Source organism: Notothenia coriiceps, unplaced genomic scaffold (assembly GCF_000735185.1).
Source record: "Notothenia coriiceps isolate Sejong01 unplaced genomic scaffold, NC01 NC01_scaffold00022303, whole genome shotgun sequence".
Lineage (NCBI taxonomy): Eukaryota > Metazoa > Chordata > Actinopteri > Perciformes > Nototheniidae > Notothenia > Notothenia coriiceps.
Window position 1 is genome coordinate 16,121 of NW_011355004.1, and position 13,542 is coordinate 29,662.

The 13,542-nt window shown below is 41.5% G+C and overlaps 2 protein-coding genes across 2 annotated transcripts in view; one reads left to right on the plus strand and one right to left on the minus strand.

Annotated features, from left to right (window-relative positions):
- Window positions 1-88: 88 nt before the first annotated feature.
- nanog (nanog homeobox) lies at window positions 89-2,928 on the minus strand. The gene is made up of 4 exons (XM_010780959.1): window positions 2,369-2,928; window positions 1,291-1,661; window positions 1,065-1,202; window positions 89-817 (listed from the first exon to the last, which is right to left on the minus strand). The coding sequence occupies exons 1-4, from the start codon at window positions 2,883-2,885 to the stop codon at window positions 461-463; spliced, it is 1,383 nt and encodes a 460-aa protein (XP_010779261.1). The 5' UTR covers window positions 2,886-2,928; the 3' UTR covers window positions 89-460.
- A 3,304-nt stretch (window positions 2,929-6,232) lies between these two features.
- Window positions 6,233-13,542, plus strand: part of ipo4 (importin 4) — an 11,629-nt gene continuing 4,319 nt past the window's right edge. Inside the window, exons 1-16 of the mRNA XM_010780969.1 lie at window positions 6,233-6,598; window positions 6,898-6,984; window positions 7,826-7,905; window positions 8,006-8,047; window positions 8,205-8,334; window positions 8,492-8,671; window positions 8,790-8,855; window positions 9,371-9,472; window positions 9,598-9,681; window positions 9,928-10,083; window positions 10,209-10,262; window positions 10,402-10,511; window positions 10,636-10,744; window positions 10,985-11,114; window positions 11,370-11,445; window positions 13,405-13,488. Of these exons, the coding sequence (XP_010779271.1) occupies window positions 6,533-6,598; window positions 6,898-6,984; window positions 7,826-7,905; window positions 8,006-8,047; window positions 8,205-8,334; window positions 8,492-8,671; window positions 8,790-8,855; window positions 9,371-9,472; window positions 9,598-9,681; window positions 9,928-10,083; window positions 10,209-10,262; window positions 10,402-10,511; window positions 10,636-10,744; window positions 10,985-11,114; window positions 11,370-11,445; window positions 13,405-13,488 (1,556 nt within the window). The 5' untranslated portion in view covers window positions 6,233-6,532. The remainder of the gene's footprint in view (window positions 6,599-6,897; window positions 6,985-7,825; window positions 7,906-8,005; window positions 8,048-8,204; window positions 8,335-8,491; window positions 8,672-8,789; window positions 8,856-9,370; window positions 9,473-9,597; window positions 9,682-9,927; window positions 10,084-10,208; window positions 10,263-10,401; window positions 10,512-10,635; window positions 10,745-10,984; window positions 11,115-11,369; window positions 11,446-13,404; window positions 13,489-13,542) is intronic.

Below are 13,542 nucleotides of genomic sequence, written 5' to 3' on the forward strand. Positions count from 1 at the left end.
TTATTGAAAGTTCTGGTGTCTTGCATATGAAGGATTTTCCCATTTAGCCATATGATTCAATCAAATTAAAAAGTAATCACATACAATCATGCTCTCAGAAGAAAAAACTCAACAAAGTTACTGGAGTGAAACTGGCTTTTATAGAAAAATGTGTGCACAGCAGATATCTTTCAGTACTTTGCTTTAAAATTGTTACAAAAAACAACATGTTCCAAAAAATAACATGATCCAAGAATGCATCTAACACCACCAAGCACAAAGAACACACCAACATACATTAAATAGTTGCATATCAAAAATAAAACTAAATGGTACAATACTTTTGATTGGGAGTATGAACAAGGTATATGTACACTCGACCATGCAAAAAAGACCTCAACCCCAGTGAAATAGAAGAATATAAACCGGGATGTTGGGTAAATATTACATAAAAAGCTTGAACTCATCAACCCAATAACAACTACTGGCCGTGGTGCACCATGGCTGTGCCGCGGGTGTCCACAGTCTCCCCGTCTTTGCTTTCGAAGCGTGTGTCATGCCCAGTGTTATTTGCAGGGGCGGCGCAGGTCGAATTGAATGCCATGGGGTTGTATTCATAGTGGTTGACTCCTGGAGGCATGGACCAGGCCTGTGACCTGGGGGGCACTGCGGTCTGGGACGAGCCTGGGGGCCAGGGAGGGTATCCAGTAGATCCAGCAACAGAGTTCATGGCGGCCAGATAGAAGGCGAGGTTCTGAGGAGCCGCCTTTTTAAAAGATGTCTCCATCATGCGCTGATTGTAATGCTCCTTCAGCTGGGGCCGGGCTTCTCCCTGATACTGAGGGGAATCGGGCATATTAGTACACAATTTAGAAAAAAGTGGCATTCTTATTCTTACATTTGATCATGTTTCGTCACGCCTTTAAGGTCATAACCAGACTATGGTTGGGCCTCCATTATAGACGTCTTGTTTTATGTCCTAGCCTCTGTTTCTCTGTTATTAATTAACAGGAAATTTGAGCAGGACAATGTCCAATCACACGTTTATCAGCATTAAATATTTGAGCAAACAAAGAGCTACTCACAGGTGGGATGTGTGGTGGCATATTGGTGTACATGGGTCCACGAGTAGGGCTGTTTCTGTTGTAGCGCTCAGACACCCAGCTCGTGTCCTTCTGGTGCCTCCTGAGCTTCATCCTTCGGTTCTGAAACCAAGTCTTAACCTGAAACCCAGAAGAAAGATTCAGATGATCTGAAAAGATGCATACATTTTGCTGTGGATGTGATCCAGGACAGCCATTAATCCCTCACTTGTTTGTAGGACAACCCAGTCAGTTCTGCAACATTCTTCATCTCCACCGGTGTGAGGTACCTCTGAACACTAAAGCGCTGGGCAAGAGCATTCATCTGACTCTCAGAGAAGGCAGAGCGGACCTTTCCTTTAGGGGTATTTACAGCAGAAGCCTTCTTTGGGACAATTAAGGGTGCATTTTGGGTATCGTTGGTGCACATGTTCCCATTGACAGGAACGGTTCCGGGCTCCTCCATGACAGAGCTGGAAACATCCTCTCTGGCATCAGGGCTCCTACAGATCGCTTCTTCCTCCAGCTCTTTCTTTGCCCATGTAGCAGGGTCAGCCTGGGGGACACTTCCTTCTCTGCTGCTCCCAGAATTCCAGGAATCTAAGAGAGGGGAACGGACATGGTGAGCAGGGTCAAAATTGTTCCGAGCATTTGTCAAAGCATCACATAATTGTATGCCCCAGTATCGTCTTGAGACCCAGCCATTCACTGGACCTCTGTGGGGGACATGACCCTAAGGATTATATTTAACTACATCATGCCAAATGCAGTTTTGCCCTAATTAACTGTGTATTGGAAAAGGCAGTTTTTTGGCATATGATCATACATTATGAAGTTTCTCTTTTTCATACCAGGCAGTTTTTTGGCATATGATCATACATTATGAAGTTTATCTTCTTCATTCCAGGTTATTAATGCACACCATAATATAAGCAATATTACATTAAATTATTTCGCTCAATAAAAGCATTAATAATGTAAAGGCCCTGTTGTCTGCTACAATGTATATAAATAAATGCAATAAATAAACACTTTTTGGTACTTTTTACATGTTTTTACTTTATTAAACTGAATAGTTAAATATTTGTTGGCATTTTCAAGTTCTGTCGCTAGATGTCGCCACTTGTTTCAGCGGGTAAAATCAGTGGCGCGATATTTGTGACTAAGAAACTAAACTAAGATGGAACTAAATTGTACTTCACGATCAACATTCGTGGAAGAAATTCTCGCTTTTTGCATCCATGGGGGAAATGTAAGAATAATAATTTTGTTTTAAAGTTGCATGCGAGTCAGTGATAGTCATTTACCTGGTGAGGTGTGAGTCTCCGAGTCACTGGCGGTGTCACTCCCGGCCCGCCTGACCTCATGTGGCCGGGCATCGTACTCAGGCCGGTGGGGTCCAGCAAGCAGCTGACGGCCTGCTTGGGAGTCGCCAAGGTAAACCGCCTCGGAGCCCTGGTAGTGACCGTGGCCGCTCATGGCGTGCTGCTCCGGGCTGCCGGGCGGAGACTCCTCTCGGGTCCGGGGGGTGGAGGCAAAGTAGGCTGGGCTGACCCCGGCGTTGTAGTTGTTCAAATCCGTGACTCCGGGCGCTTCTCCCCAGCTGGCCGTGTTCCCGTGGTTCTGCTCCGGCCCGGGTTGGTAAACGAGGCCGTAAGCGTATGCGTGGTAAGAGGGGTTATAGTTGTAGCTAATCTGCGGCTTCCAGTCGGCCATTTTTTCCGGCTTATCGATAACAATGTAAAAACCGCAACTAAAAAATAACCAAACAAATGTGAGTTTGGGGTTGAATCGCTTAAAATGCTGCAGGACGAACCCGTTCATCCACGGGGGCGATGCTAGGTCCTGTCCAGATAAAACAAGCGGGGTCAACTAACTTTGAAAATTGCGCCCATCCTCCAGAGGCTTGTTATAAAGACGTGTGTGGGTGTGGGCAGGTATGGAGGTAGGTGTTGGGATTGTTGGAGCCAATCCCTTTGACTCATCCTTCATTGAAGGCAGTGATGCCATTTCATTGGCCCACTAAATTGATTATTTGTTTTACATTTTTGGTTTGGGACATGGGCTCAAAGACAAACTAGTTTAGAAGAGTTTTAACCACTATTGAAGTAACCCTCTAAAATTACTTTTTATTTCAATGCTATATTTAAAGTTAAATGTCTCACTTGAGTTATAATGTACTGGAAGGATTATGAAGCCCCTCATTTATTGTGTGTTTTGTTTGGTTTTTAAATGCTTCACTCAGGCAACATGTGCTTGCATGATATGGAGTATAATCTCAAGGTTCCATATTGAAAAGTGTTTTTGTTTCAACATTTAAGAGCTTCCTAAAGATGCTTACACTATGCACACTCCTAATATAATAATTTGTATTTATCTAGCTAGATCTCTCTCAAAAGAATCCTGTTAATTGTGATCCTAATCCAGCATCTTTTAACAAGAGTTATGAGGCTCAGATTGTAAGAACTGGTGATCTTTTGTGTTTGTTTGAAGAGTTAATGATGAGATTTTGAGATACATCACTTACTAAAAAAGATAGAGCTAAATTGATACTCACTGATTAATACACTTAAAGCAAAATATGATATTTTTATGGCAGCTTTGGTATTTAAAACAAGCTTCACTGACTGCATGAATACATTGTGCTGCCAGAGATCTAGCTCAGCAGTATAGGACGGTTTTACAAAACATAAATGAGTTACATAAGAGGGCTATCCAAATAGTAAACAAACTTCACATGCATGCCTTTTCAGCACTAAAGCGTCAGTTTGCTTTAAACCATGGCCAAGTCTGTTGATTCCCCTAGTGGCTTCATTATGTGTTTTGGGACTTCTGTCAAAGATCAAGAGACTAAACGTAGTATCTGGGTCTCAACTATGAAGTTTATGAACCACACCACTTCTTAGTCAGCGTTTTGTTATAGATTGAGAAAAACTTCCAATTGAAGGCAGTGAAGCAGCTTACTAAGACATGTTGAACAGAATATTTAGCTTGAAAGAGATCTATGTGAGATTTTAAGTGTTTAAAAATATATTTAACTTTAATTTGTGCACTCTGAACATAAGAGTTTAAAGACAAATCACTGTTGCTTCAAATCCCAACATGCCCAAATTCTGTACGGTGGGTTGGCAATGTTGTTACAGAGTGTTTTACCTCCAAATGCAATCCCTTTCACAAAGATGATTTAGATTAGCTGCGTGTTACCATCCAAGGGTTTGTTGGTGTTCCCCCTCCTTGGCTGTATTGACGTGGTAATGATTCAGTTAGTGATGAATTGATGCGAGAACACTGAGCCTAATGGGCACATAAGCATTTTGACTGATCTCTGCCTGGACAAGGTGTGTTTTCTGATCTTGTACGATCCAAAGCTCCCAGGGGGGGGGGGTTGATGGTGTGTAGAGGGTGTGGGTGGAAAAAGAGTGTGCTTTGAATTAGCATTGGTATGTTGAGAGAGGACAATAGCTTAGCCTTGATGACCATGCTTATTGTAGCCAACTGTATTTGTAAAGTATGTTTGAGAGACACTGCTTTTCTAAAATAAACTGCAGTGTCTAAACATTTGAACATGAACATCTTCAAGATGTTCCTACTCTCCTGAAATACAACTATAACAGCAAACACTTAATACCTAGCTGTGTGCGGTACAAATAAAAACAGCTGAGTGTGATTTCTTGCTGTCCCAAGCTACAGTTTACATCATTACTTCTTCATTTTTTCTTTCTTGTATAGTGCAGATCAATCACTGGTGTTGTTGTTTCAGTACTTTACATTTTGGGTGTGATGTGCGAGACCACGAGAATCTCTTTTGTTGACTCAAATGTATGTAAATGACGTTTGGATACCCTCTTCCAGGTGCAAACACAAGTGACCTTTTATTGTCCTCCTTCAAGAAGTTCAATCAGTAATCTTGATTTGAGTTATATCAAAGTACTTTGAGGTCCTTAACCTCAGTTAAAGTAGGTATACCCTGCACAGAATAAAAACATGGTTACAAGTACGTCCTGTGCTAATAATTTGAAATATGCAAAAATATACAAGTATTTCAGACTCAATGTTACTAAATATCCAAAGTAAAAGTAATGGTATTGTCCAATTCAGTGTTATATTTTCATATCTGATGTGTGTAAGCATTAGCTTAATGTTGTAGGTGGTGAAATGTAAAACTTCTATACAACTCTAACCATGGTATTTTCATAGTTTGGCCTTTGAGCGTATGTTTCATATTAAAAAATGTGTAAAAACTAGCAATGGTATATTTACAAGTACTGTGAAGTGATATTTTGAACTACTCTTACCTAAATGTAGTTAGTTAATGCATCTTTAAACTTCTACTGCATACTTTTTTGCAGATTCAGATTACTAATACAACATCAAATCAACTGATACATGTTCATTTATTAATAAGGATCACACTTCCAGAAAGTAGATAAAATAATTAAAAAGACCTAAACATTAAAGTGAAACACTTTAATATTATTCTTAAAAAAGCAATTCTGCGAAATTAGTAGTTTCAGTTTTGGTACGTTAAGTATACATTAATACCAAAATGGTTTACTTTTAATTTTTTGATTTTAGGACTTATAGACCCACTGTTATAATGTACTACAGGGGTGGGTATTGCTACTTTAGTAAAATACCTGACTCTTCAAATACAAAGGAATAGTTCATATAGCTGGCTTATAAATGTAGTGGAATAAAAAGAATGACATTTTTCACTTGTAGTGCAGAAGAACTATAAAATAGTGTAGCAGTGTGCAATTACCTAAAAGTTGCAGAAGTATATTAGATGTACTTTTTCCCTTATCAGCATTGATTTAGATTTGTTGCACACGATTATTTTAGCAAAATATCTAATCCACAAATGATGCTTTCTCAAAATGTCTCAAGTAGCCTATTTAGTTTTCTGAAGGACATGATGGAACTATCTTCATTCCTGATTGATCACTTGTGGGGTTTTTTTTCATAATGCCCTCAGTTTGAATTCATTTAATAAACGCTGATGTGATTTGCGTTTTTTCTGATGTATTTCAAAATAAATTCTATATAGTTGAACAAAAGTATATATATATATAGGGTTAGCTGTACATGCCCTCCTCTCCGGTGGGGACGCTGTTAGTTTCTGCCTGCAGTCTCACTCACAGCAGCATGTCCCTTTAACACATCTCACATGGAGCTCCTGGCCGGTTCTGTCCCGCGTGCTGGCAGTTGAGCCCTAACGGACCAGCCTGAGCTAGGGACTCAATTCTGCCGGACTCGCCTTTTCGGCTTTGACAGCTCCACACGAATCCGACGTTTTCTCTAATTTAACCTTTACGGCAAATTTGACAGCTAACACACAGAGTTTATGTTTACATATTTAACAGCTGTAACGCACTTGGCAACTACACCGGGAAACTCTTTTATTCAACCCGGTTTATTATAAATATTTCTGTTAACGGTTTCAGCAGAAGTGATAGCTCTAAACCGTCAAGATGACAGAGGAACTTGAGCTAATTCTTTCGCAGCTGACACAGCCGGATAATGCTGTAATTCAGCAGGTAAAGTCACAGATAACTTTGTCCCTGTTAGCTTTAGCGTTATTAAGTTTGTTAAACGAAGGAAAAGTTGGGAAAACTAAGAGTAACGGTTTACTAACGGTTAACGAATTAAGCTAGCTAACGTCTGGTAACGTCCGGCCAACTGTCCAACAGTTGGTCATGATATTCAGCACCATTATGTTGATGTGCATTGTGACTGTGGCCCACTCTAACTTTATTTATAAAGAAACCAAAGGCTTGGGTTGTGTGTCATTTGGCAGCCAGTCTAACATGGTGAGACCTCTTTTGTACCCTTTTAGGCCACCGTCCAGCTGAAACAGGCTTTCAAAGACCCAGCCATTATTCCAGCCCTCTGTGCTGTCATGAGTGGCTCCCAAAACCCTCAGGTATTCTGTGGGTGTGGGTGTGATTTTGTTTGGGATAAGTAACATTTTCCGAATTATTTTGTCCAAGTCAAATGTTGAGTGAGTGTGCCATCTACTAGATAACATTTTCTTTAAATCAGTGGAAACCAATTAATAGAAAAAGTGCTTTTTACAATGGTGTCCTTCTGATACATAATACAAAATAAGTTATGCAATAAAAAGTGTGAACTCAACATTAGAATACATATACATTGAACACAACAGTAAAATACTTACATTTCACATGGACAAACTTATTAAGTAAAACAGGTCCATACATTATGTAAAATATCATTCAATAAAAGCTTCAACACTACTGAGGTAAACATTTCTCTTACTTAAGAGAGCTTATTCCATTTCCATGTTCATACATGGGCTTTTTTTTGTGCTAACAAGTATAGTATTCAATAAGTCTAGTTAGCGATGAACAATACAATTGTTAATTTTTAAGGATGGCTTTTGATGTTAAAGAGAGACCGCATTATTCTGTTCCGATGGTTCCTGATTACCACCGCACCTTCTCATAGTTAGAGCATATAACGATGAATTTTAAAATGTTCAGCTGTGATCCACCATTCGCAGCTTCCCTCATGACAGACAGGTGCAGGACTCATGGGACACCAAGCAATTTAGATTAGGTTCACTTATCTACAAATGTAACAGTTAATTGTACTCTTACAGTAGGACCTTCAACTGATTGTTAATCTGAAGTCTAATGTTTACATTTAAATAAGATATCTTTTTTTAATTGAAGCGTATACATTTTTCAACATGAGATTTGGAAGATCATTTCCCCCTGTGTGCTTTCACCTATGTAAACTAGATTCGTCAGTCAGCTGCAGTGATGCTGAGGTTGAGAGTGAAGAAACACTGGAAGAAGATTAACCCTAATGATAGAGAGAGGTTTGCTTTTTTGCCTTTTCATTGAAGACTTTCATAAAATTATGACACTAAACCATGTTGAATACAAGTTGTAATGTGATGTATTTCTTTATTCATGCAGCCTTAAGACAGTGGTGTTGCAGGCCTTCATGCAGGAAACCGAGTAAGCTATTCAGTTTATCTACTTTTCACTAAGTGTTTCTAGAGTTATAACCCACTCTTTCCTAAATGACACTGACTGAGGTATAGCAATGTGTATACCTGCACAGGTGAGATATATATATTAATGAGCCCTCACTCAATGTATCTTTATTTTGCAGGCACACAGTGCAGCACTCACTTTCCCAACTGTGCGCAATGATGGTTAAGCATGAGACACCAGATCGCTGGCCTGACCTGCTGCAGCTCCTAAACCAAGCCACCAAGAGCAGCAACCCTCATGATAGACAGGTACAGGCGTCATGGAACACCTAAACATTTAGATAAGGTTCAAATATCTACTTATTTAACACTAAACTGTATCTTAATGTTAGGGCTTAACATATCTGTGGCAAGTGATCTTTGTCCATATCAAATTGGGAATATCAACTGTCCTTTGTTCTAACAGGTTGGCCTCCTGCTGCTGAATAAGGTGATGGAGTCTAATCCTGAGCCTTTCAAGCCTCACTACTGCCAGCTGCTACAGCTGTTTACTGTTGTCCTGCAGGACCTCCAAAACCCAACAGCCCTGTACTACTGCATCCTCACCCTCACAGCCATAACTGCATACACTGGCACTGAAGAGATGGTGAGTCGGTCTTACACTTTGAATTATTGCATTTGGCAGGAACAATTCAAAAGCCTGAATAGCCTGTACAGGTGGGATAGATTTGTTGTTGACTGTTGTGCATTTTTCTTTCCGACAGAACCTCATGCGTTCTATCATCCCACACCTGATTGTTGCTCTGAAACACCTCATCAAGGCAGACCAGGTACATTTTCATCACAGACCTTTTATTTTTACAAGTAAAGCTGTTTTCTGATGCCTGTAGTATTTAATGCAGTGGTCGCCAACCAGTCGATCGCGAGTGTGGTGCGGGTAGATCGCGGACCGTTAAAAAAAGAGTAACAAAAGAAAGAAAAGTGCACCAGATTGATGCTTTCAACTTCAATATTTAAAAAAAAATCTTCCCGGGGGAGCATCCCCCCGGACCCCCCTAGAGGAGGTGAGGTCCGCCCCCCAATAGCACTTTACCCCTGCCTATATGCCGTGAGCTGCATTATAGAGCCTTCACTTGTAATTCAGATGCAATTAGCCTATAAAAAAGGCCTCAAATTGGAAGCATTGTCTGGGCCGTCTTTTTCACTCAATTCTGCAATAGGTAGATCTCGCCTTTCACCTCGGCCGAGGCCGGTGATCATGGGCTTAAAAAGGTTGGTGACCACTGATTTAATGGTATGGATAAATCAGGTCCCTTAATGATCGTGTTTATCTGTGTCTGCACAGAGCCAAGCCAGCGAGGCCATGGAGGTTTTCAACGAGCTCATGGAGAGCGAGGTGTCCATCATCGTCCCTCATATTGCTGACATTGTCCGCTTGTGCTTGGAGGTGGGAGCTGCTGAATGTCTGAATGATCTCTTACTTAATCTCAAACAAATATGTTTGAATATTTGAAATATGTTTGAAGGATTTTAATTATGATAACATATGTTAAATATCTGTTTTTTTGCCAGGTGGGCAGTGACACCACTCTGAACGACTCAGTGCGGGTGAAAGCACTGTCTTGTATTGCTTTCCTCATCAAGCTGAAGAGCAAGGTAACGTCACATGTCAGCGACTTTAAATAAATTACCTATATCTCTATTCTAGTCTTGATAAGATAAATGAATGTGGATAATTGATTGAGAGAATGCGCACGTCCCCACGTTTTATACTATTTTTTTTTCGGCTCATTATATGCAGTGACAGCTTGCGTGTCATAAACAACGTTTTTGTTTTGAATTATGAATACACATTACATTGGCTTAATAAAAACAATCCTTATTATTTCCTCTACTTTATAGACTGTGCTGAAGCAGAAGCTGCTGACCCCCATCCTGCAGGCCATTTTCCCTATTTTGATTGCAGCCCCCCCGCCTGGCGAGCAGGACCCAGAGGACCAGGAGGATGACAGCGGAGATGGAACAGACAATGACAATCCCAAGCATTGCTCTGCTCAGGTAGGGACACATCATGTGGATATCAAATGTGTTCTGTTGTGTAAGAACAATGACTTTTCAACAGCCCTCGTAGATTCACTGTTGAGCAATGAAGATTAAACCTATCTATTTCCTTGTATTTACAGATTATTGACACTATGGCCCTCCATATGCCCCCAGAGAAACTGTTTCAACAACTGGTAGGTCATGTGAATAAAGCTGTAAAGAATAACAGATATTTTACGTTCAGTTGAACATTTTAAAACTGCATTGAGCGTTTAAGTAACTTGCATTGAGTTAGAACCTTCACACTGTATTACGCTGTGTGTTGTGCTTTAGATGCCCATGACCCAGACCTGCCTGGCCAGTGAAAACCCCTACGAGAGGAAGGGGGGGCTGATGTGTCTCGCTGTGCTGGCTGAAGGATGTGCTGACCACATACGCACCAAGTAAGTCTGGTTCTCCATATACTCTTTATATTTTCAAATGAATGTGTTTTATTTGGACTGTTAGCTAAATAATACCAGGCGTGGGGATTTGAGTGTAATCACCGTTGGTCTGTATCCATGTTAGGATGCTGTCATCAGTGCTGCAGACGGTGTGCCAGAGTCTCTCTGACAGCAACCAGGTGGTGCGCAGTGCCAGCCTCTTTGCCCTGGGACAGTTCTCTGAGCATTTACAGGTGAGTTAGCACTCTGATGCTTTTCCTTTGCTCATGCTTGAGTGACAGCTCAGACCGTAGAGTACTAATCTATAGTATAATATCAAATCCCTTTATATTGACTCACTTTGATACAAAATACTCCTTACTTCGTATAGTTTAACAAGTGCACCATTATATTTCTAGTTCTACAGATACATTTGATATGATTGGAATACACTTTACACAGTTGTTCACTTTGTTTCCCCCTCTTCCCCACAGCCTGAAGTGAGCAAGTACTGTTCAGAGTTGATGCCGTTGCTGCTGGGCTACCTTTCCTCATTGAACCAGGCAAAGGTCGGCCATGTAACTAAGGCCTTTTATGCCCTTGAGAACTTCATGGAGAACCTAGGTAAGCTGAGGAAAAAGAGTGACACGGTACAAGTGGATCACTGCAAGAGGAAACATGAAACGCATAAACCTTTCAGACAGGATTTAATTAAAATCCAATGAACCAAAAAAACATGTTATGTGAAAATGTCATGATTAAGTATTCAAAAGGATCCACCATTTGAGTAGTAGCTAGAATCATCCAAATCTATCTATCACTGGGTCTACATGCTGTATCTGGGTCTACATGCTCTATCCATTTCTTCACGCTAACCAGGAGCAGATATTGAGCCCTACCTGCCCACCCTGATGGAAACCATGTTGTCTGCTCTTAACATCTCCAACAACTCTCCGTATCTTCTATATCACTCTGATTCTCCTCTACATCGAACATGTTGTCTGCCCTCTTTCATACTCCTATACATCTCGTGATGCAGCCTCACACAATCAGAATTGCTGTAAACCGCGCGTACGTCTCGCCTGCTATGCTCTTGCATATCCATCAACGATGTGTCATACACACTGCTATTCTTCAATCGGTCTTCTCACAATAACAGTGGTTTGTATTCCACACTCTTCTCATGTCTTTCTACATCAACATGGTGTCGCCCCTTCCTTCTGCCCATGTCCTCTTCTAGCATCACATGTGTCCGCCCGTCTTCTCCATGTCCTCTTTGCTACATCACATGTGTCCTCTTTCTTCGTGTCTCCTTCTAGGCATCAAGCCATGTGGTCCCCTCCTTCTTCAATGTCTCTTTCTACATCAGCCATGTGTCCGCCTTCTTCATGTCTCTTCTACCATCAACATGTGTCCCCTCTTCTCCATGTTTCTTCTACATCAACATTTGTCTCGTCTTCTCCCCATGGTGCTTGCTTGCTAGCATCAAACATGTGCCTCTCTTCTCCCATGTCTCTTTCATCAACACTGTGCTGCCTCCCCTTCTTCATGTTCTCTTCCTACATCCAACAGCGGTGCTCCCCTCCTTCTTCATGTCTCTTTCTAGCCATCAACACGTGTCCCGCTCTTCTTCATGTCTCTTCTACATCCAACACGTGTCCCCCTCTTCTTTCATGTACCCCCACCCTTCTACATCCAACATGTGTCCCCTCTTCTTGCATGTCTCACTTGCTACATCCAACATGTGTCCCCTCTTCTTCATGTCCTCTTCTACATCAACATGTGTCCCTCTTTCCTCATGTCTCTTCTACATCAACATGTGCCCCCTCTTCTCCGTGTCTCTTCTACATCAACATGTGTCCTCCTCCCTTCTTCGTTGTCTCTTCATACCATCAACATGTGTCCGCGCCATCCTTCTTGCATGTCTCTTCTAGGCCATCAACCATGCTGTCCCCTCTTCTCCCATGTCTGCTTCTACATTCACCATGTGTCCCCTCTTCTTCCATGTCTCTTCTACATCAAACATGTGTCCTGCTCCTTGCTTCATGTCTCTTCCTCATCACATGTGTCCTCTCTTCTTGCGTGTCTGCTTCAATAACATCAACATGTGTCCCCTCTATATCATATATATATATATATACATGTCTCTTCTACCATCACAATGTGTCCACACACATATCTTCATGTCTCTTCAATACCAATGTGTCCCCTTACCTTCTTCATGTGTCTTCTACACCACATGTGTCGCCCTCATGGAAAAGAGACTCTGGAAGTTATCAGGAAAAAAGATTCTCTCCTCTTTTTGTCCATTTCTTATAAAAACCTGTCTGAAATGAGCCTGATGCAGATCTTGGCCCTTGAGATGTCAACGATGTTTTGTCTTGTGTAATCCATTAGTCCAATGCAGGCAACCCAAGGTAACCCCACCCCCTGCCGCTCCTAGATGCCTCCCATTGAGTTCTTTGTAACCAAATGTCTATCAGAGGGGGGCCGTGGGGAGGGGCTCCTTTTTTTTTTCCATCTAAAGTAATAAGAGCAGAGAATCAGGCAGCTTTGGAAAAACGGCTGAAACAGAGGGGAATTATGGGTAATGGCTGCAATGATTCTGTTTGGTGTTTCAGCCAATCTAGAGACCGGCTCTTGCTATATATAGGTGACCTTCAAACAGACCTCAAAGCGACTCTCATGACGCTTGAGGGGCTGTAAATGCTTTTAGCAACTGTCGTATGAAATGTGTTGTGATCGTGCTGTAACTCTGCTGCTTGCCTCTCGCATTCTTGAACGAGGACTCTCTTCAAAAGATAGACTCTTATTCTCAATGAGACCTCCTCCCCTGGTTAAATAAAGGTAGAATAAAACAAACCTACAGTTAATTAGCCAAAAGTTCTGTAGTAAAGAGCGTTTTCTCCACAAGGGTAAAGAGGCGTTCCTGGAGACCTGGGAAGGAAGGAGACGAGGAGACCTGGGAGAGCAAAGGAGCCGACAGCCGGACCTCACGGTAACTCTAGACCTACTTCATTGGTTACTGAACGGAGAAGGGCTAAGGGTCTGA